The 22,657-nt window shown below is 42.7% G+C and overlaps 4 protein-coding genes across 4 annotated transcripts; 2 read left to right on the top strand and 2 right to left on the bottom strand.

The window, feature by feature from the left end:
• Nucleotides 1–72: 72 nt before the first annotated feature.
• Nucleotides 73–1,019, top strand: EAE97_008481 (uncharacterized protein; the record flags this gene model as incomplete). The annotated part of the gene is made up of 2 exons (XM_038878996.1): nt 73–820; nt 880–1,019. The coding sequence occupies 2 exons, from the start codon at nt 73–75 to the stop codon at nt 1,017–1,019; spliced, it is 888 nt and encodes a 295-aa protein (XP_038730078.1).
• A 5,148-nt stretch (nt 1,020–6,167) lies between these two features.
• Nucleotides 6,168–9,431, top strand: EAE97_008480 (uncharacterized protein; the record flags this gene model as incomplete). Its single annotated transcript, XM_038878995.1, has 4 exons — nt 6,168–6,192; nt 6,471–7,270; nt 7,356–7,697; nt 7,752–9,431. 4 exons carry the CDS (start codon nt 6,168–6,170, stop codon nt 9,429–9,431), a joined length of 2,847 nt encoding a protein of 948 aa, XP_038730077.1.
• Nucleotides 9,432–10,886: 1,455 nt separating this feature from the next.
• EAE97_008479 (uncharacterized protein) lies at nt 10,887–15,523 on the bottom strand (the record flags this gene model as incomplete). Its single annotated transcript, XM_038878994.1, has 4 exons — nt 10,887–11,137; nt 11,233–11,585; nt 11,636–14,994; nt 15,053–15,523. 4 exons carry the CDS (start codon nt 15,521–15,523, stop codon nt 10,887–10,889), a joined length of 4,434 nt encoding a protein of 1,477 aa, XP_038730076.1.
• A 493-nt stretch (nt 15,524–16,016) lies between these two features.
• On the bottom strand, nt 16,017–19,824 carry EAE97_008478 (uncharacterized protein). The gene is made up of 2 exons (XM_038878993.1): nt 18,454–19,824; nt 16,017–18,098 (listed from the first exon to the last, which is right to left on the bottom strand). The coding sequence occupies exons 1-2, from the start codon at nt 18,709–18,711 to the stop codon at nt 16,680–16,682; spliced, it is 1,677 nt and encodes a 558-aa protein (XP_038730075.1). The 5' UTR covers nt 18,712–19,824; the 3' UTR covers nt 16,017–16,679.
• Nucleotides 19,825–22,657: the final 2,833 nt, after the last annotated feature.

Raw genomic sequence — 22,657 nt, 5'->3', positions numbered from 1 at the left:
CGAAGCAATTCGCTTTCCTATTTTTTCTCCCTCTGTCAATCCAAAGAACAATCCAGAGAATCATCCTCCAAAATGCCTTCCTCAATCCCCTATGATCCATCACTAGTAATGGCCAACATAGTCAAAAATGAAGCTATCCAAATTGTATCCCAAATATCCGCCTTCCAAGCTCCCGTCGATGGCTCCCAAGAAAAACTGAACACCCTGTTAACGGCCAAACGCGGTCGCGAAATGACCCGCACAGGACCAATAAACCTCGGCATCGGCACCAGCAAAGTCAGCAACTTAATCGAGAAACTCGACTCCCGCATCGAAAATGGCGCATCCGAATACGCAGAGAAGAAGATAAAATCCGAAGAGAAGATCCAGCCGCTTCGCGCAAAAATCAGAAGCGTGCATGTAAATATGGAAAGTCCAGTAGATTACGTCAAAACGCAAATTAAAAGCATGCCGCTGGCTTCCGATTCGATAAACTTGGATGTCCAGTATTTTACCAATGATACGAATAGTCAAGAGTCGACATCGCTGGCGAGGTGTCCAACGGCGTCAAACTGGGTGTTGAAAAATTTGCCAAATTCGATCCTCAATCAAGTCTTGAACGGAACAGCAGCCCTACAAAATGCTACTCAAGCCAATCAAGGCACAGTTTCGCAGGCAGCAGAAACAGCATGTACGGGTGCCCAAATAATGTCCATGAAAGCCAGCGACGTTAAATCTTCCCTCTCGGCTCCGTCGGAGATAGATGATGGTTCAAATAAGATTATCGATATCAACCCTATGATGACTGCATGTGAAGATCATCTCAAGAAAACTGCAGAAGGTACTTCGGGTTTCCCGATCAATTACTACTGAAAGACATTTCAAGGAGTATGCTTGCAGAAATGTGGGTGGCTAAATACTATCCTGGGAAGTATATGGCTATTTCGTATGATAATGTAGCTCCATCATCTGGACCTCCGGGTGCTTCAGCGACGGGAGGAAGCTCCGCTGAACAGACTGCTGCTCCAGCGGCGGAATAGCTTCATGAAAGTTAAAATTGTTAGACAGTAAAAAATTCAGATTGTATTTTTCGGTATGATATCAAAAATATGTGTAATAGCTTAAGCAACATATTTTTTTCGGCAATTTAATTCATCATCAAAGGATATTATCAATTATTATAAACATTGGTTTCCGTTCTTTTTTATGACATCCACTCAAAATTTATCGGTGATGTCTCACAAGCCTGAATGATAAGTAATCTGGGTTCCAAAGTAGAAAAAGAAAACAATTTGGACACAATTTGGCACCCGCTCTCTTGGTATCTAGTTTGTGCATTAGTATAGTATAGTCAGAAGATCCACTTAGTGTCGATTCTGCTTGTTGATCAATCCTTGGGGGGGAAAAAAAGGTGAGCTGATGATAAGAAATGTTGAGAATGAAAGAACTGTGATAATTAGCTTTTCAGTTTGATCGGATCTGGTGGAATGAGCCAAGGGATGAGCAAGGGCTTGAAAAAGGGGCTTGCTTGATATAAACCTTTTTGATTCGGGTTATAAGGTTATAGAAGAGCGAGTAAAGAATGGAAGGATAAATAAGCCAGTGTGTAATCATCTAATTTTCATGAGTAAATGAGTTCATAATGTCATTTTGTATGAATAGATTTTTCTTGAATGGTTGCTGCAGAGATTGAAACACACCGTTAACTCTCAACTAGAGAGAAAGTTTGATACTCTCGTGATTTGCCAAGTCATTGATAGAGTCTCTTGAAATCACAGTCAAAAGATCTTTCAGCAGTACAGCCTGGGGGGAAAATGAGCTCGAATATTCAAACAAACAATGCTTTGCCTCAAAAAAGACAACTTATGTGTGCGTTTTTGTATACAGCTTAGTTAATCTGGCAGAGACTCCCATTCAGACTTCAGCCAATTCTTGTTCTGTCCCATTGAAAATGAAGGCAACCTGCCTTGGTATCCTTATCGATGTAGTTGATCTGAATCCATAATTTAGAGAAACTGAGGTAGGTGATAATTGGCGTGGTAATGATACGTCATCACTTGCTTAAGTGATGTTCATGATTGGACATGGAATTAATGGAACCATCTCTGCCCTATGATGTGTGAAACTTTCCACAGCTACCTGAAACATTGTGTGAGAATTATCTGTGGAAATCACAGTCCATGGAGTAGTATGAGGCTGCTTTGGCACATGATAGATGCCGGGTTATTGCAGGTGCCGACATTCTGGCTCAAGAGCCCGATAGACGGCTGGCTGCATGGACTAGATGGAGAAGTATCGTATGTCCAGATAAGATGAGTTGTACAAATGATGGGCGATGATCGGAGGGCTGAGAAACAGATGTTGAGAGGGCAGATATTTGTGTGAGCCCTATGGTGGAAGTACAAACACAAGGTGGGTTCGTTCGACGTGTAGTGGATCTTCTGCTTAAGTTCCTACAGCATATAAGCATGTCCACAAAGAGGAGGATTCGCTGTTGTGCCAGCTGACAAAATGAAAAGTAGTAATGAGAGAGGAGCAAGGAATGAAACGGCTACTTTGAGAGAAACATGGCACTGAAACAATTCTGGATTAAAGCAAGCTGTTGATTCGGTGACCTCCGAAGTAGCGTTGAGTAAAGTTCTCCTCGGAAGATTTTTCATCTTGAACAACACAACGTTCGTTCCGTTCCATGGAATACTCGAGACCAAAATGCAGATTATGCACCAAGTGATATTGTACAGTATCCGGCGCAAGGCGACATGACTGCTGCTAATGAGAGGGGTAAGGATGGATTTATCAATTCAGAAAGAATGTACGAGCCAGATATTGAAGCCGCCAAAAACCCACATATTGAAATACTTCGTAATCTTGATGATAGTCAAAATGTGAGATGTCAAACTGCCATGAGACATGGATACATATTGAAAACGATTCATAACCCTAGGCTGATTGAACGGACAGAAAAATGCACACACAAATCAATAGAGAGCTGACATGGCAAGAAAGCACGAACGAACGATTAAATCCAATCCAACGGATGGCATATGGATGAGAGCATTCCTAAGAGACGTTGTACAGAAGGAGCGGTGGAAGCTGGACGTTGAGGTTATTTCAAGAGGCACATTATCGTAAAATGGAAGCTGCAGATCCAAGCACGCCAAGACATCATTTTGTACCACCTTTCACCCCTTCATGGATCATTGTTTGTCCCTTTCAGCTGTCAATATAATCGAATGTCATGATTGGATTAAATAATAATTTTATGGAAAGTCTCCATTAATAAATGGATTTCATTGGTTTTCGACTATTAAAAATTATAATTAGAACCAACTAATTAGTTAACTTAACTAATTGTCTAATTAAGCACGCTCGCACGGTAATTAGAACGACCTACCTATCTACCTAGGGAGGTGTTAAACATCCATTGGAAAACCTGTCACCAAATCTAATCTTCTGCCCTTCTCTCCGCTCTTATCAGCAATTACCTACCTACCTAGCTACCTACCTAGCTACCTACCTAGGTAGGTAGAGGAAAGCTTATACCCAAGTCAAGCGGACCAGGTATCGTGAGACATCTTTACCCAAATCAATAGTAGGTCGTCCGAGCTACAATTTGTGTAGAGATATGGACGGTATCCGGTATGGGGTTGGTGGAGAATGATCCGCGAGGCAAGGGATACAAAAAGAGGATGCACTCAACTCCAGTCTCACTATGTGATCAATGACCGGCAAACATCCCTCTCAACGAAGTTATCTCTTCCTTATATACCTATAGGACTAATAATACTTTCAATCGTATTGACAGAAAAAGCTTGAATCAGGGAAATGGGGAAGAAACAATAGTTGATCGGAGTACCATGAAATTTTAAGGTTTTATGCCGATTCTAATCTGATGCTGACGCTGACGCTGATGCTGATGCTCATGATATATTGCCCTCTAGACTCCCAAATGAAGCAGTCACGATGATATGGGATCCTTCCTTTTATCGACCACAAGAATCGCAAAGTAAACAAAAACCAAGTCTTGACATTCATACAACCTGGTATTCTCGGCGTTATTCATGAAATGCATGCAGAAAGAAAGAAGTCTTACTTGCTCGAAAGTTCTTAATCATCCATCATATGCATATCGCTCTTGTGCTCGTTTGCTTCTTCCATTTCCCCTTCATCAACTTTTCGTCAACTTCTCAAACCGTCGAAATTCTAGACTTTTCTACTTTCACACATTCGTTTCAATATCCAAAGCCTCTCTATTTGCATTGAATCCCATCAAGAAGAACATCATCTCTGCACTCGATACATTAATACTGCGAGACTTCAACGTTCAATTCGACTTCATATTCATCGTTTCATAAAATACCCTTCAAACCCACTCGCGAGTACTTGTACCATCTTGTATGCATAACATTTCCATAACCCCACGTTACTCAGAATCACCCCTCAGAGTTCTTCCCACATTACACTGCTGGTACTAAACACATGATGCAGCAATAAATAGCAGTCGGCAAACTCTTCAAGAACCCAAGTAGCACTGCAGTCAGATTCTCGAGTTAGGAACCAAACGGCGTTACATGAGATCTGACTCTTTGAACTTCCAAAAAAGCATTATACTGTTCCATTTTGCTTATTTTAAGATAAGGATTAGGGACTTGCATTTTCCATGCATTGAACTCAGCAATATTGGAGTAGGGTCTGATCGACATTCGTACTGGAAATTGATCTCTTGTCTAGGTACTTGAAGCATCACGATTCTTGCTCGGAGCCTTATCAGAGTTATTGGAGCCTTTCCCCATTTCCTAAACCGATATTGAGGAGATATAAATCTTCATTCCTTACAAGCCATTGTGTCAAATGGTTCAATTGACTTGACTTGTGGTCCGAGAAATTTGGCGTATCTAGAAGAAGTCTTTGCTCTCTTTCTCTCAGGGTGATTGGGAAAGGTTGTAAATCACCACGAATTTTGAAATTCAACACAATCAACAGAATCAGTTGGGTGCTTTAAAGTGAAGATTGAATCATTCATTAACAAAATCATCAACAAGCTCGGCCTTGAAGATTCTCCGAGCCGAGTTGTTCTCCTACTCTTCAGACGAGAACACCACTATAGCAACGCTGCTTATTGTTTGCTCCCACTTGAAGACTTCACAAAATACTTTCCAAGGGAACTATGGTATGAAAGATTGTTGATAAAGTATCCTTTGAGAAGCTGCATCCACTCAAAGTAAGTATTTCTTGAAGTGTTCATCCTCTCTCTTCATCATACAGATGAGTTTGAATATCCTGCCGCCTTGATTATATATCTCTTCTATGAGTTTCTCAAAGAATAGCCAAATAAACATTTCATTCATCCTTTCTTCTGTCTTTGGGGGATATATTCTATTACAACACGTCCAAACTTATTGCTAACATAATTTCAGACTATTGTTTCTTGACTTGATCACCAAACCTAATCTACATCCTCTTTTAGTCAGCTCAAAGCAAGAGTAATTCACTGCTGAGGAACAGATCTCAATAGATAGAGAGTTCAAGAAAAAGGTAAGCCATCCATCCAATATTCCAATAGGAACATTCCGAGATTCACCTTCTCTCCCCACTATCCACCTTAGCGTCGAACTCCTCTTCTCCAACAATTTGAATTCCTCAATTTCAAACTTCGATCTTCCTCTCCTCAACACACAACTATTTTACAGCTTATGAGAATCAATTGTTAATTTTATCAGATCCCCAGTCATAGCACGGGATGATTCTATAAGTTCATGCATTACAATATTACACCATAATTTTGTACAATTTCTCTTGAAGTTGTCAAGTCAAAGCTGTTCGAGAATCCCTCAAGTTGCGCCTTATTCTCAGAAGTTGAAACTGTGAGTTACATTATTTCATTATAACTGCGGTAATCCTTCCAGAAGATAACAAGCATGAATGAGAAGTATTCTTGACACTAATCTCTGTGGTTTACTTTGGTAGATCTACTACAATCTACCACCTTTGACACAATCAAGTCCCCAACAATTTCCTACAAATTCCTACAGAAACAATAAGACCCAGAGCCACGGTAAGTTTACATACCAAATGAAGCATGCTCTTACCACCTGGTATCTGCAGCGTATCTGTTATCACTTGACAAGATAGCTAACACTCTGCAGATTCACCACTCACAGAAAAAGTTCATTTAAAATTCTACCAAGATGTTAGGAGTTGGACCGATGACATGTAAGTTTATTTTGTCATTATATTATGCTTTTGGCACCTATAGTCACTTGAAATACGGCTCTGCTTAGTGCCCAGTCATAAATTGCTTCTCTTTTCACAATTCTGATCACCATTATTCCCCGAGCACCGCAATACTCGCAAATTCCATACTCGAACACAACCCCACCATAAAACTGTCAATTTTCTCTTATCAAAATCACTTGGCTTCCACACTTTCTCATCCTCTCACTGTTCTCCGAAAATATTCCCTCCAAATGTTCGAATTTTAACTCAAACAGACCAAGCAGCACCAAAACCAAGGAAGCCGAAGTCTCATGCAAGAGGTGCGACAATACCAGGAGCTTCAACACAAAATTCTATACCTACCCCATCGACACCTGGCTCATCATCAAGTGTCTTCAGTGGATATGCCAATGCACAAGTTCACCAATCTTCTCAAACTCCACTACCATCAACCCCATCACTGCAAACAACAGGATCATTTGACAGTAGTAACTTTCACACTGGCGTCAGCGATAATTCCACCAGTACAAAGAAATCTGGTGGTTTCTTTCGACTTTTTAAGAAAGACTCAAGATCTGATGGTGCAAGAAGTATTGAGGATCTTCTCAGTCGAAGAAAGACCTTATATAGTCGCAGTGAAGATCGTTCCCCACCACCGGTAGACCATGAGCCAATCGATCCAATTGATGAAATGGGTGTCTTGCCAACACCAGATTTCATTCGTCCTCTACCAGGCCAAAGACTCATTCCCCGAAGAGAGCCAAACGCACTTTATAAAGTGCCATCGAGCCCACTTGCAAATACACAAATTGGAAGAGCCAGAGCCAGGGCTGCGGCCAGATTGACTGAGTCAATTTCTGAGGTATCAGAGTCTGATTGGCAAACTACTAATGCTGGTGATGAGGAAGAGTCAGCAATAGCTGATTCATCATCGTTCTATGATGAAACTTCTCGCGACTTCAATGTGATGAAGAACATTGAAGAGCAATATGAATGTGTTGCCATAGCATCAGCACCAACAGGTGATGATGCTACTGTTGCTGAATGGATCAACTACATCAAGTCATACTCCAGCGTAAGTAATCACTTTTACTTATCCGATTTTCGAATCATTGAGGGCCCCTCCGCATCCTATTTGGATCGAGTTAATCTATTTGTAGGGTTCTTTCAATATCTCAAAGCCCCCAGCTCCACCTCCACGTAACGCAAGGTTTGATTTTCTGCCAGCCATATATCCACATGACGAAGAAACGAGAATCGCAAAGCACTATACCATAAATGTGCCCTGGACTCCGGAATTAGGTGGAAAGACCATTGCTTTGATGGAAGCAGCAGCAAAACGATTTCGCCTCAATAGTGCTTCAGTCAGTATTTTTGATGAACGTCATGAGATTTTGAAAGTTGAAGTTGGGTACAATCTCATGACGTTGGAGCGCACCACAAGCATTTCAGCCCATGCTCTCTATTCAGAGGACGTCTTCATCATCTTGGACACACATCAGGTTTGTTACTCTGCTTCCTGTTACATATCAACCTTAATGCTAATGATGGTTTAGGATTGGCGTTTTGCGAGAAGTCCATGGGTTACTGGTCCACCTCACATCCGATTCTTTGCTGGAGCACCTCTGATCTCAGATTCTGGTGAAATTATTGGAGTCTTTTCAATTTTTAGCAAAACCCCTAGAAATGAGTTCGCTCGAGGAGACCGAAAAGAGCTAGCTGAATTTGCAGCTCTTTCTGTCAAGGATATTTGTTTACATAGTGAGCGTATGGCCGACCCAGATTTGCGTCGTTCTCCTGTTGCATCATCAAGGAGGGATACAAAAATCAATTTGCTTCCAAATCCACTTCAGCTTCAGAGGCAAATATCTCCCCTGGTCACTCAGCCTGCTTACTTCCCCATGGGACTTCAATTTCAACAACCTAATCCTTTGGCGAAGCAAACAGATTCCTTAAGAGAGGGAGAGGATGTTTCTGGGAACGTGTCTCCTGAATCTTCGATTCGTGATTCTGAAATACTTTATATGGCCGCTCCCGGACATTACCGAAGCATTTCTGCGGAGTCCGCATTTCCTACCCAAAATTCGCCAGAGGCTTTCCGCCAGTATCTGACCCCTCCCCGACCTCAGAATTTCCCAGGTTCGGAGGACCCTAATAGCCGTCCTTATTCGACAAGCGACCTGACATCAATGGATTTGCCGCGAAACAACACTCCGAATGACACTTTTAATGACACTTTGAATGACACTTTGAATGACACTTTCCATTCTGAAGACAGTTACAGCCACCAATTTGACCTTGATGGTCCAGCGACTCCCAAGCAACCGAAGTTTGTCTTCTCAAATACAATCTATCGTAACCTTGGTCCATCAACCAGTGGAATATCTTTGAATAATAGCTTTGGTCGTTTGTATATGGAAAATGATAGCATGGTAGGAAGCACGTATCAACAAGAGCTATCAGAACCAGAGCCTGCAACGCCAAGCACCTTGCTCTCCAGACCATTTTCATCAATGAGCTCAACCTCAATTGGAACCACTCTTTCCAGCAGGATTGGTGGACCTAATCAAGGTGATGAAGTTACTCCTCCCAACGCTCCTTTGTCAAATATGTCAGAAGCAGTTTTCTCATGCACCTTCAGTGGCACAAAATTTGGTTTTGATCAAGTATATGCTGTTCAAGTAGATTGTCCGTACCCTGGTATGTCGGATAGAGATCTTTTGGGACCGGACGGTCTCAAACTGAAAATCTTAGCATCTTATGGTCTACCTTACGGCTATGAGTCTGAGCTTAACAACAGTTTGACTTTGAAAACAGCTTTCTTGAAAGGCTTGCGCACTAATGAGTTACGCTACACCTGGACTCAAGAAGAGGCACCACGAACTCAAGAAGAGGGAGCTCAGTTAAAGTTCGGTATTTTAATGCCACTCTGTCCCGTACAACAGACCAGATCTCGTGATCATGGTATTGTGTACGCCATGTTCAGGAAGGCGAATGCGTCGTCTCATAACAATCTTCAGCCAACTGGGGTGGATACACACGCATTAGACCGTGCAGCTATTTCAATGACAGTTATTCTCTTTAATCTTGATATTACAGATGTTGAAACCCAATTGCTTGCAAAGCAGAAGGCGTCAACACGGGGTACCCCAACCATTATTGGTGCTACTGAAGTTGGCCAGATCTACTATAGTAGACGCTCAACTTCAAATTACAGCAAGCATTCCTCTTTTTGATCTGGTTAATCTCCTGAGAAATGCTTCCGGCATGAAGAGAAACTTTTTTAAGTTGAACCTGATCTTCATTGATTGGCCGCTCGGTGTTTACAATGCTCAGAGCATCGTTGGCTCACTTTCTCAGCCGGTTTTACGATAAAAAGTTACTCAAATTTTAACTTCACATATTTTGAAATGGATATCACATACACGGTCTTTTTCTGCAAATGCATACAATTTCCTTTACCGATTTTCCTTTGTTAAAAAGACTGCTATTGAGTTATGAGGATCCACGACGGCGTTGTTATTTACATGGAAGAATAGGTAATTCTGAGGAAAATGGCAATTTGATGATTTGATTGGCAACCAAGTCAAATTTACCACCTCTGAACAAAGCCGACTCTCAACAGGGTGAAGATGAAGGGGTTGACATGAACCAAAAAGATACCAAGGTCGGCGTTGCGGGAAGTGGATGAAGGAGTGAATGGGAATTTAAATATGGAACCTATGGTAGGCTTCTAGGCAATTGATGTGGCGGTAATTACAGGTATGGCGGAACTTGAAAAGAAAGAAGCTACAAAGGTCTCGAAAATGGTTGGCAATTTCTGTAGAGGATTCCAGATTTGCTGATCTCATTACTTCATTTTACATCTCCATTGCTTGATATGGATTGATGCATGCATGAAATCTCGTAGTCGGATCGGTCGTTTGCTGTTGTCATTTACTGAGCATGTTTCTCGTGTTGAAGCTAATGAATGGCAGTCATTGGTGAATATGCGTTGGATATGCATTGATATATGACATGGTGGATGAGTGGGCCATCTGCCAGTTATTAGGTAGATGAGAGAGAATCATCGGGAATGAAAAGTTAATTTATTTAATACGAACGAATGAATGAATGAATGCATGCATGGATGACTGCGAACTTCGATGTGTCATGTTGTGCTATAGAATGTGAGTTGTACGATGTGTTCTCTTTGCTTTCCTCCTCGATCATTGTCTGTTCCTGCCCTACCCTACCCTGCCATCTGATTACGAGAAAGACTTCATTCAACAAAGTAGAGAGAAAAGGCTAGCCATGTTGAAAAAGCAATGCAATACTATACGTTAAAAAACAATACTAAATTTATAATCCTCGTTTTTCATTGCTATTCATTCATTTGCTCGCTCGCTCGTTCGCGTTCATAATATACAATCTCTCCCTCCCTTCCTTCTTTCTTTTAGTTTCCTTCCTGGCGTCTATCTCCATTCCTCTCCTTGCACATTCATATGAATTCCAATCGTCTAAAATACCCAATTCCAATTCCTATTCCTACTCCTATGCCTATATCTAACTCGTACAATTCCTTTTCTCCCCCCTCCTTCACTGCACTATTCCCCCTGAGCTTCCTTAAAAAGCCCCCATCTTACAACGCTAACAATACTACTCTTCGATTTTCCACTCCATTTTCTTTCCACGCACCTCTTCTCAAAGAACTAAACCTCCTCATCGCTATCCTCCCCAAGCAACTCCCCCTCGTCCTCATCCACAACCGCGTAATCTCCTCTGCCTCTCGCAAAACTGTCTCTAGTCGTGAATCTCCTATTCGGCACATTTCTCCCCAAAGCCCCTGAAGCTGAGCGCCATAGTGACGATGCAAGGAGTGGGATTGCTTGCGCGACTGCTACTGCTGCTGCTACGGCCATTACTGGGTATTTAATGTATGGAGCTTCGTCATTGAATGATGCTGTGAGGTATGTTAGCGGGGAATTCTTAGTGGAACGGGGGAGGAAAGATGAAAAAAGTAAGTGGAGGGACGTGAAGGGAGAGATAAAACCGTACCTTGTTCACCCAACCTAATCTGACCGAATTTACCAGTCCAGTTTCTCCAAACCCAAGTACCAACCGCAGCCGCAATGCCAATAGGAATAATAATCGCAAAGAAGATGGCCCAACCTGAAGCCGCATGTTTCCTATTGAATTCATCTTCATGACCCGCGCAAGAATGTGCTTCATCACTAACATCCAGTTCTCTACCACCTTGGCATGTTGTGAGGGGAAGACGACGGTATCCTGTAGGTTTAAAATATTCCACGACGTTTTCATCGATGCGACAGATTTCGGAATGGTCTGGTGGCGAGTAACCTTTAACGAGAACACATGATCCATCGCCTTGGCGTTCGTAGTTAAGATCACTGATTTTGGGTTAGCTTTTATAAATTGGATATCAGAAAATAGAACTTACCACTCAAAATCTCGCCTAGTACAGCTGCAATTTCTGGCAATATTATGAAGCGAAGGAATTAGCCTTCCATTGTAGCATTCGGCATCAGTTCTCTTTCGATGATATTGCGAGACATGTCCAAAGAGACAGTCATCATTTTGCAGAGGATGTTTTGGTTGCCAAAGATAATAATCTCCACCCTCAACGTCGTTCTCATCAAGATCACACTGCCTGTCCCTCAAACCCGAGAAATCAAGATTGATAGCTGTGAGAGCACCATCGACTGTACCCCAAAGAAGAAAATTTCGAGCGTTGTCACTTGGAACCGTGGTGAGATCCTCAACCTTCATTTCCGCGTCGGAGAATTTATATGGAATCCAAGTATCTCCCTCATCTAGAGAATAGTGGACTTCATTTACCGATGCGTGTTCTTTCACGATGACGATGATTGAGCCTTGATCTCCAAACTGCCACATGTAAGCTCCCTTTTTGACCCACTTCCAATTTATGCCAGCATCCGTGGTAATAAAGGTGTCGGCATCTTTGTAATCTGTGAGGAATTCGCCAACATTTCCAACGCCCATCATCAAACCAATTGCTGATCGAGAAGAGTAGGTATGGCTTTTATCAACTCTCTCGGTATAACCATGAATATTCAATGAGCATTTTTCCTCTGAACCACTGCATCCCCACTTCTTTCCATCTGGACCTTGTGCAGGAGGTTTTATTGGAGCCCATTCTGCACCATCATTGTGGGTAATCATGGTCTTGAGCTTCTTATTTTCCTTCTTGTAGTTCTTCGATCCTGCATTCGCAACAACATTGACCACGGCAACTCCTTCGATTCCAAACATCTTCTCGAAGTCCACATAACCAGCGCTGTCTCTATCCACAGCATTCAAACTTAGAACGTATGAAGTACCATTAGAATTACTCTTAATGATGGTTCCAAATTCCTTGCCCTTCTCATTGTTCGTTGTAACATGAAGAAAAACAGAATGAGTAGAGCTATCAAGCACAGTGTAACCGACTTGATGATCAATTTCGAAACCATGAGGGAACTTCGCATCGGCAAAGTTGACACCATCAAAACTTGCATCGACTTTTAGAGTTTGGTGCTCATTATCTTTTGTAGCAACAACAATGAACTCGGACATCGTAGCGAAATCAACTACATTGGTGAAATGCACTGTGGCCGGCTCACTAAAAAAGTCTGTGCTCGAGACAAGCTGGTACGGATTGTTAGCGTCGTTGTTTTCACGTTCTTTGACTTCGCAGTAAATCAATTTATCATCACGTTGTTGATTTGGGACTTCTTTGATGAACTCGCACTTTCGGACATATCGCTGGAGCGTTTTCCAGGTGCTATCTCCTCGGTCTTCCGTGAGCGAAGCTACAGTATGGCAGTTACCAGTACCTTCGCACTTCTCACCCATCCATATGAACCAGTCCTTTTTTCTAGGGTGGAAGTTCATTGCGAGAGCTTCACGACTTGGTGGATGGGGAGCTTTGAAGCTTCTGATATTCTCTCCACGGTCGACAGAGTAAAAAACAGTTTCGGTCTTTGTCAAGAAGAATACGACATCATTAAAGTACTGATTGGCGTAAATTCGAACAATTTTCTCATCCTTCAGGATCTGCTTCCACGTTTTTCCATGATCGTGAGTGAGCCAGACTGTTTCCTGGTCGGTTTGTAATACGATTGTTTCGTCCACCTGGGTGCTAACGCCAGTTCTTTCAAGGTATTGTTTATCCAGGAATGCTTTGCCCTTGAATGTGAATTCAGTCGAGTTTCCTTTGCCGGAAGCAGGAGGCGCTGCGGAAGTCGAGCATTTATGTTCGACTAAATCATCCTTCTGCTTGCCACTGTCTCGCTTACAAGTATTTCCTGGAATTAGACGCCATCCGGAAGATCCTTTGAACGTGTCATCGGGACCAAATGCTTTGCATTGACCTTCCGGAACGATCAAAGCACCTTTTTGTATGCATTCCTTAAGATCATCACTCCTGATAAAGTTATAATCGCACTCGAAATCGGCGTCTGTACAAGGGCAGTCGTCTGTTTGAACAACTGGGTCTTTGAATTCTTGTTTCATGAAGCATTCTGCGTCGGCTTTGCGACGCATGTAATATTGGGTGTGGCCCATAAGACAAGCTGGGTTACCGTCATCATCCAGCCTCGCGTACCACTTCTCCAAATCATCCTTTTTACATTCTCTTTCATGCATTTCGTCAAAGTTAAGTGCAATCATATAGTAATTCTGCTTCTTGTCCGACTCATCCACTCCAATCATGAGGAATTTAAGACTTGTTGAATCGGAGGTTGTGACCAATTGCAGCGGGAGGATTTTATCCTTGAGTTCGAGTTCCTTCCAATCTTTGCCGTGGTTTAGTGAGTACTTAACCACCTTTGTATTACTATCCTGTACAGCCACAAGAATGGATCCCTGATCTCCAAATTCGTACTTGTGTGGTCCGTCGAGGGCATGATGCCACGTAACTCCCGCATCATCAGATACATAAAGATTAGATTTATCCCATTCCCCCAAGTAGTCTCCTGTATTACCATTTCCCATTACCAGACCTGGAGCCGGACTCGAGAAGACCCGACCAGAATTGTCCAACTCTGTGACGGAATGGAGATGAAGATCTTTGTCCTTGACCTTGAGAGGTTGCCAAGTTCGTCCATCATCAAAACTGATTTTGGACTTTCTCTTCTTCACTTCCATGAAACTTTTCTCGACTTTTTCAAAGTTATCAACCACGTTGACCATCACAATTCCTTGCACTCCAGCCATCTTCTCGAAGTCAACATAGCCACCCATATCTCGATTTGTGTGCTCGATATTTCGGGTGAAATACGTTCCGTTCGAATTACTGGTGAACATGACCCCCATAGCATTGAGTGGGCGCGTGTTCAAGACATCGATTTGGATACTGTAATTAGTTCCTTCCAAGACGGTATACGCTTCTTTGATCAATTTATGGTCGTGTGGAAATTCTGCTCGGTGCCATTTAATGGCATCATCAGACACGTATAGTGCCATCTCGTCAGTGCGGTCAGCACCCGCGGCTGTGATCAGAAACTTCTTCTGGGGTGCGATAGAAACAATTCCCTTGATCGTTCGACCTGGCTCCAGTTCTGGCTCAAATTCTTGTATATCTTCGCCGTCTGAAGTGAAGAAATCATCAGAGACAACAAGTCGGTAGTCTGTCCTCCATACAGAATATCTGCCTTTAGCCACACAGAGAATCCTGTCTTTGTCAAGGTCCTTCTGGCCAGTTGTAAACTCCGGTGACGAGACTGCCCAGCGGCAGCCCGCAGTGTCGGAACGTAGGAACTTAGTAGTTTCGTCAAATCCGTTAGTAGTGTACATAGACTGTTGTAAAATTAGTTAGCATTTGTATCGCCCAGCAGAAAATAACCACTCCTCTTACCAACTCTTCGCAGAAAATGCCCGTACAATCCATTGCATTGAAGATAATCCTATTTGGATCTTTTGCATGATAACTCAGCGCCTCTCTGAATACACTAGCTTGATTATCCGTATAGAATTCCTCCCAGTGCTCTCCTCTATCATTTGTTGCCCAATGACTCTTCTCCGACGTTATAATGTATGCCCTTTTCGAATCGAATGGATGCATCGAAATCTCCAGCATTTTGCCTTCAGGAACGGCGGTGATTTTCTTCCACGTCTCTCCTGCATCCACTGATCTGTAAACAACCGCATCGTCTCTGTCCTCATACAGTAACACATCGGAATCGTCGAAGTACCGCAGATTGTGTGGGACATTTTCTACTTTGGCATAACTAACTCTAGGCGCATCTTTCTTTGCCCACGCGCTAGTATAGAGAAGTGTTGATATTAGGAGGCACCGCCATCCTGTCTCTGAGCTCCGTAGCCTCATCTTCGCGGGTTGGTTGTGATACCGGAGCGCATGAAGCTTCGATAAGGATCACCAAGTGGCGACTCGATGATGGTGGTGATAGTTTAGATGGTGTTACTTTTGACAGAATTGATAATGGAAAGGGTTGGAAGAAGCAAAGATTGTAAATGGATTGCGTGGCTTTTGGAAACAATGATGATGATGATACTGAGCCTGGGTACAGCTACTCGTTTCAGGGCACTTTTGCGCCACACCTGTGCCTCACCACTCGGACCTATCAACGATAGGTAAAGCAAGCAAGAGCACTCAGATCCCACACCAAACCCAGCACCTTCCGCGCGTGAATGTTGATGTTGGATTGGTTATTGGTTATTGGTTGGGGGTTAAAATCTATTTCTGGTATGATGGATTTATTTCTGTGGAGATGGAGATGGAGATGGAGATTGAGAGCAGGAGAAGCAGAGGGAGAACAGAGGATAGAGAGCATTCATTGATTCTTTACACCAAATTTCTATGGTGATAAATCCTCTCAATACTTACATTATTCATAGCATCGATATCAGGCAACTCTCTTATATTCACTTCAATCATCTGGCGTCGGCTTCACTGCAGAATACGAATGGAATGATGACGGTTGCCGTGAACGTCAATAGGAAGGAATGTTCTTTGTCATACACAAAATTAACCAACCATCAGTCACATCACAGCAGCGGCTAATACTAATGATTCCTTCTTTGCCTCTTGGCCTCTTTGCCGCTATGACGGTGTGATCGATGGTATTATAAATTGTTCACTTCCTCCCATAAGTCAAAGCACAATTCAACTTTCATCAGCGAATGGATCCTTGCTATACCCATTTCGAACATTATGTCGACTTCAAACCTGACCGGCAATCCAATTGATGGGCGAAGTAACGAAGGCGAATTGCATGGCACATACACAAACATTTACATCACTTCAAACGATGCAATCTTTCAATTCAGGACTTTTGTTCTCAATTTTTGATTTCAAATCCCTGGTATCCATTCGATCGCTATGCAAAACCTGCCTGCCATGCACGCGAGCCTCCAACAAAAGAGAGGTAAATACAAAGCAAACGCTTCTTTAAAGATACAAGCTCGCCCGCTAAATAACTCCATCTGCAAAGATTCCCTTTTCTTCTGTTCTAGATACCATATCACGAAGTCTTTCGCTGACTCTTCACCCTCTTCCAAAACCTTTTTACCACCCCATTTTCTTTCTCGACCGGTGGCCCCCAACCATCTGCTCCACCCATAGGTCCCCGCGGATACCTATGGTTCTCTAGATCCTCCATTACAAGCGGCTCTTTCGATTGCCATCCATATATTGCGCTCTCATCTCTCAAATCCTGCCGTGTAAGCGTCATTCTTAACGTAGGTTCTCGATTTCCAGCCATAACTTGTGTATAAGGGTCTTGTTGTTTGCTAGGTAGTTTATTGGGCCCAGATTGAAAATCCGCAAGAGGCTTGCCAGTATAATAAAATGGAGATCGTTGTAGTGGATATCCGCTTTCATATTCCAGGGGTGTTATGGGTGCGTCAGAATCAGCCATCGATTTATCGTCTTCGAATAGTGAAGCAGTATCGTCATTAAAGAATGAATGTTCAAATGCTGGACTCGATGCCTTTCGCCTCAACATATCTCTCGACGAACGTTTCGATATTAATCTTGATGGTTTATTTTCCTTCTCTGATGCACCCATCGCCGCATCCATGGATGGGAATCCAAACTCGATTATCTCATCGAATTTTTGCGGTGACGCTAAGTAGACCCTTAACTTTAGTCGTGCTTCCGGGTCTTGGTAATAGGTGGCATTAGGGTCTATCGACGAGAGCGATGAATTAACTTTGTGTTTTGCGGCATGCCTTGGTCCCGTTATTGATGTAGCAGAACGGGAATGTGTGCTGAAGCTAGGTGATGTGGGATTTGGAGATTTAGGTGTGATGGAAGATATCGAGCTTCGCCCGAAAGGAAGCTTTGAAATCGACATTTGCCGTCGAAATGAGGGCTTCCGGTCGCTTTTTAGAGAAGGAAATATTGAAGCATGATAATCATCCAAATGAAGATCTAACTTAGACTCATCGTCGATCCATTGGAAACTGTCAAGAAACGTATCGGCCATACTAGACATCGAGGCTCTCCTTCGAGTCCCGCTAGTTTTTTCACTGAAAACAGAACCTCTAACGCTGGGAGACAATACCGGTGGATCTGACGCCATGCGACGAGATCGTCTTCGTATTATGAGATTTTCGTCCGCCGCATCCAATATAACTGCTTCACGTATCCTGCTTGCTAATAATGCTTGTTCTTCGCTCGAAAATTGTTTTCTTTTGATTGTCTCCGGAAATGTTTCGTAATTGCTTAAAAACCAAGATTTATCATTACTATTGGATATCGAATGTTCCCTCTTCTTTTTTAATCGTCTTGAAGGTCTGCGTCGGGGCTCGAGCTCTGAAATCTTCAAGCCACGTCGGTCGGCAATAGAAGTTCTACGGGTATTCCGTGTGGGAAGATCATTGAGGGCATTTGACCTCGAGCTTTGTGCGAATCGAAGACGCTCCAGAGTTGAGAAATACTGCGAAAGGGCCCGGTTAGCACCCATCTTTTAACAATAATACCGTCGACAACCGCATGAGAAGAATTGCAAAACCACCGTCTCTTGTACCTGCATATAAATGTGTTCATAGCGTTTGCTGATCCCGCCGCCAGTATGAATTGGAAGGATCTAGCGTAGATTCACGCGGGAAAGACACCACTAAATGTACTAATGAGAGACCTAACTTTCGACGGCGTCTCGTTGGCACGGGCTAAACTACATCTCTTTACTTTTTTCAATAGCTCAACCTTGAAATACAAAATGAAACCCCCAACCTTGTTTTTTAAATTGTGATGACCGTGGTAAAGTATAACAGCGAAAGTGATATATATACCTTTCGTTTTAGAGCGGGTGGAAGAGCATGAAACTCTTCATTTGTTGTAAAGTATTCCCCGCACAATGCCATTTCCTTGTGATTCCTGCGATATAAACTTGATGATGGAAGAGCCGGTGACGATTCGGGACGAATATCGAAAGACGGTTTCGAAAGAGCAGTCGGTGAGAAGATATTCGAAGTCGAATTGTGTGATGGAGCTGGGAGAGAGTAGATGGGAGTGATGTTCAAGTTTCGTTCCTTCATATTGGACGCCATGACTGAATATCAAGTCCAGAAGGATTCAGAAGATGGTAAGACTGGAGTGGCTCTTTCAGATTTGTTGTCTCCAACTAATGCATCATGCAACACGATCCGAACGAATCTCCTTACGACGGGACTCCAGATATAAAGGTTATTGGGTTCTTGCCGCGTATGGTGTGTGCAACCCCGGACCTGAATCGACCAGGTAGCTCAAAAGTTTGGTACGGTATGCGTATGGTTCTATGGATCTTATGGATCGATATGGACATAGGAAAGTAAGGTAACTCGATTTCGTTATGACTTACTTGGCATATGAGATGACGAACAGACGAACAGTCGAATCGAGCAAATTATATTGCACAATTAAGAGCAATTCGAAAGACTGGAGAAAGCGGTTCAGTGAACATGTGGAGAGAAAGCAGAAGGATTGGAATGACCCAAGAGGTTCATCTGATGATTCTCATCAATGATATTGAGACCCGTTGCTTTCGCTGATCACAGTAACCGCTGGCCCTGGGTCCCTCTCTTTCGCTGTCTCTCTTTGTCCATTTTTCCTCCATTGAGGTAAGGTACGGTTGTTAACCCATTATGTATCTTTTAATCGTCATGAATCAAAATTATCAATATTGATTCTTGATTTGCCTAGAGATCTCCACGTCCATTCTGGAAGCACAAGGGTTTTGATTCAAGGGTCTTAATATTCCTGGTATGCAGGCACAAGCTCTCACCAATGAATCGACCTTGTTTGCGATATCCATGGAAGATCCTTACTTGATCCAGTGCACGAAAGACCACAAGAAGAGGATTCTAAGGGACATAGACCAGGTCTTGATCATAGCAATATAGCAAACGAATGGCTGCTCACCGGATTTGCAAAGAACCACCATACATACAGGCATTTATATTGTCGAGCGAGAAAGGGAAAATCCTTGGCGAATTCTTTGGACATTCCATTTTTTAATTGTTCATGTTCAGATCCGAAATAGTTGTTTCTCCTTGTACTTCGTATGTATGTCTTTCGTCTCCTCTCTTTTTTTTCCAATGTTAGACAAGACATATTGTACATATATAGAGTAAATATTGTGCACAGCATATTGCTCTCACGGATAACGGACATAAACCCGTTATACAACAGTTATTCTGTGACATTGAATACTTGTGGCATGATTGCAATTTGTACATACGTACGTATATGCAAACACGCCTTTTATTCAGGCCATAGTCATGAAGGTGGCCCAACTCTGTACTGACCCAACTGTACCCGCCGCGCCGCACCCAACTTGTAATGCACCTCTATTTATGTGACACAGCAAACACATGCCGTCAACGCAATGTCAGCCTCGTGGGTTGTGATCCCAAAGCAATCGAGAGGCGTGCTGCAGCAAGGATAGGCCGGTTGGGAGAATACAAAAAATTCCCCTCTGTCAAAGCTGAAAATAAATATCCCCTTGCATTCGATTGAGTTCGTGGGAATTATGGAGAGTATCCAGAATCGCGCAAGCAGGCAGTTATCATCCGATCTGTCGAAAATAGATTCGTACGCTGCAAATAGAATCTTTCACGTAAGGTCATGTACAAATAGGATTGTCCTTGCTGTCGGTGTGGAATCGTTGATGTACAGGAGAGGGGCGTTGTGTGGAATGATCCAGCCTCCAGCGGCGAGGAGAGGAGCGGTCAGATCCTTCCGCCCGCTTGCTTCCCCACGGCTAGCGATAGCGACTCTGATAATTGAATATAAAACGCGGGAACTTCACGAAATCAAGTGACTATGGCCTCAGTATCAAGCTGGATTCCCTGCTGGGATTGGGGCGTCCAAACGTCAAAAAGAAATGAATGGGCGTTTTAAATTTCCGAATGACATTGGTAAAAAGATTTCCGAAGCGAAAGAAGAAAAGAGCAGCATACAACGAGCGTAGCTAAACTTCATAGATTGTGCAGACCGTCCATACTCAGTATAACTTACAGAGCGATTCTTCGGGTTACCAGGTCCATCCCCTCATCGAAAATCTTATTCCATACCCTAAGATATCTGACCAAGTTCATCACCGCCAATTTACAAGTCCACGAATATCTACCCCTTCATTTCGCTCGCTTTACTCGATCCAGCCGAACCTTCTTCTCTCACTCTAAACCTTCCTAAAAATATTCTGATCTTTATTTGTGTCACCTTATCCCAGCACTGCTCCTCGAATTAGCCGTGACAACCGTATCATCTCCTTTCTTGAAATTATACTGTGCACTATCGTGGCTGTACAGTGTACAGTACTCACTATACGTGAGTGCATCATGATCGATCGTCGGTATATATTGCAATCTCAGACAACAATATTTTCAAAGTTCAGACGCGTACCATGGAATGAATTGTAGAACCGTGAGATAGCAAACAAACAAACAAGCAAACAAACAAACAAACAAAATAAGGTGCTCGAGCCCCTCCTCGGTCATCGCGTTCCATAACTTCCTTCCATTGCCAGATGTTCTATCTCGTGTTAGTTCCAGGTTCTAAGCCCTCTATCTTTCCGGATTCCACAAACTTAACATTTAACTCTTAGTTCTGACTGTTCCAACTGTTAGATGTAAATTACCATGCAAAGTAAAAAATCCGCTCAAAATCTTGGTACTGTACAGACACGTCGCGAAGGATTCTCTCGGATTCCTTCCCGTGAAATTTCGAACTACACTGTACTAGCTAGGTATCTGTAGTGCATCCAGTTCCTCGGTATATATTTTGTCTCGTGATTGATTGATCTGGTTCCTTGAACCTTCCCGTCGCTATATTGACCAATGCCAATATCGACTTCCTGGGGCTTTCATCATGAGCAAATGATTGAATGGGTGGGAAAGATATATTTAGTAAAATACAAAACATCAATGAAAGCTGCAACCAACAGTTGAATGGCGTGAGGTCGTTTAGAGATTGAGAGGTACTGACTAAGTAGCCATGAACGTTAATACTTTAAGCCAAAGAACCGAAGAATTCCGCCCATTCCCAGCATTCAATTCAGCGTATTCGTCGTATAACAAACAAGGAACTCCCTACAAAATAATACTCATATCCATCTGACATCTTGGCAATGCTTAAGTAAAGCCTATCAACGTAACCACATCCAAACCTCCAGATGAGTGTTCCTTTCCTCCGCTATCGAGACCCCTAACACACACACAAAGGTTTAAACATACATCATCGAGCAAAAGTACTGTACACATGATGTCCTGCAAAGCTGCGAAGCCGCAAATCATGCACCGTAACTCAATATGTACGTGCCGAAACCTTATCACTGCAGTCATAACGATATCAGTTGCGTCTCGCTGATGAAACCCTCCATATCCATCCCCAAAATTGTGATTGCAACCCTATCTTACAATCTTCCGTAGCGCTTTTGTATCGTTCACCACGCACGCCAGAAATCTTATACTACAGCATTTGAGGCTAGTAGTGATGAATGTGTAGCAAATCAGTTTCTTGTATACATGAGAAAATTGGTTCGAAGTTGCTGCTCAAGGTGGCTTCAGCAGGACGGAAAACTGGACAATTTATTCTCTTCAATAGTCGATATCAACTCAGACAATCATTGTTCTGATACAAAGATCGATCATGTATAGGTATTGATACGCTTTAATACAATATATAGTCTTGATCATTAAGATCTCAATGTAAAGAGAGATAGTATGGAAAACCAAACTGCAATATAACTGTTCTCAATGAATGGATCTATTCGGGTAATTGAGTGTATGGCTTTGTTCGTCCATTTGGAGGGTGGATACCGTAAGCGCGCATATTGAATTTCAAGTCGCTCTCAACCATTCAAACCACATCTATAAAATTCCATAACTTCAATGCTGTTGGGACTGACCCACCAATAACCCCTCTCCAGAAAAGATAAAGCGTCATACTCGGCATCATATGTTAATCACATCCCCTCCGCAAAATGCAATGATACGAATCAGACACATCTTCGAC

This window comes from Botrytis byssoidea (genome assembly GCF_014898295.1).
Source record: "Botrytis byssoidea strain MUCL 94 chromosome Unknown BBYS_018, whole genome shotgun sequence".
Taxonomy (NCBI): domain Eukaryota; kingdom Fungi; phylum Ascomycota; class Leotiomycetes; order Helotiales; family Sclerotiniaceae; genus Botrytis; species Botrytis byssoidea.
Note: the sequence above shows the minus strand (reverse complement) of the source record. Positions and strands in the feature narration are given on the sequence as shown.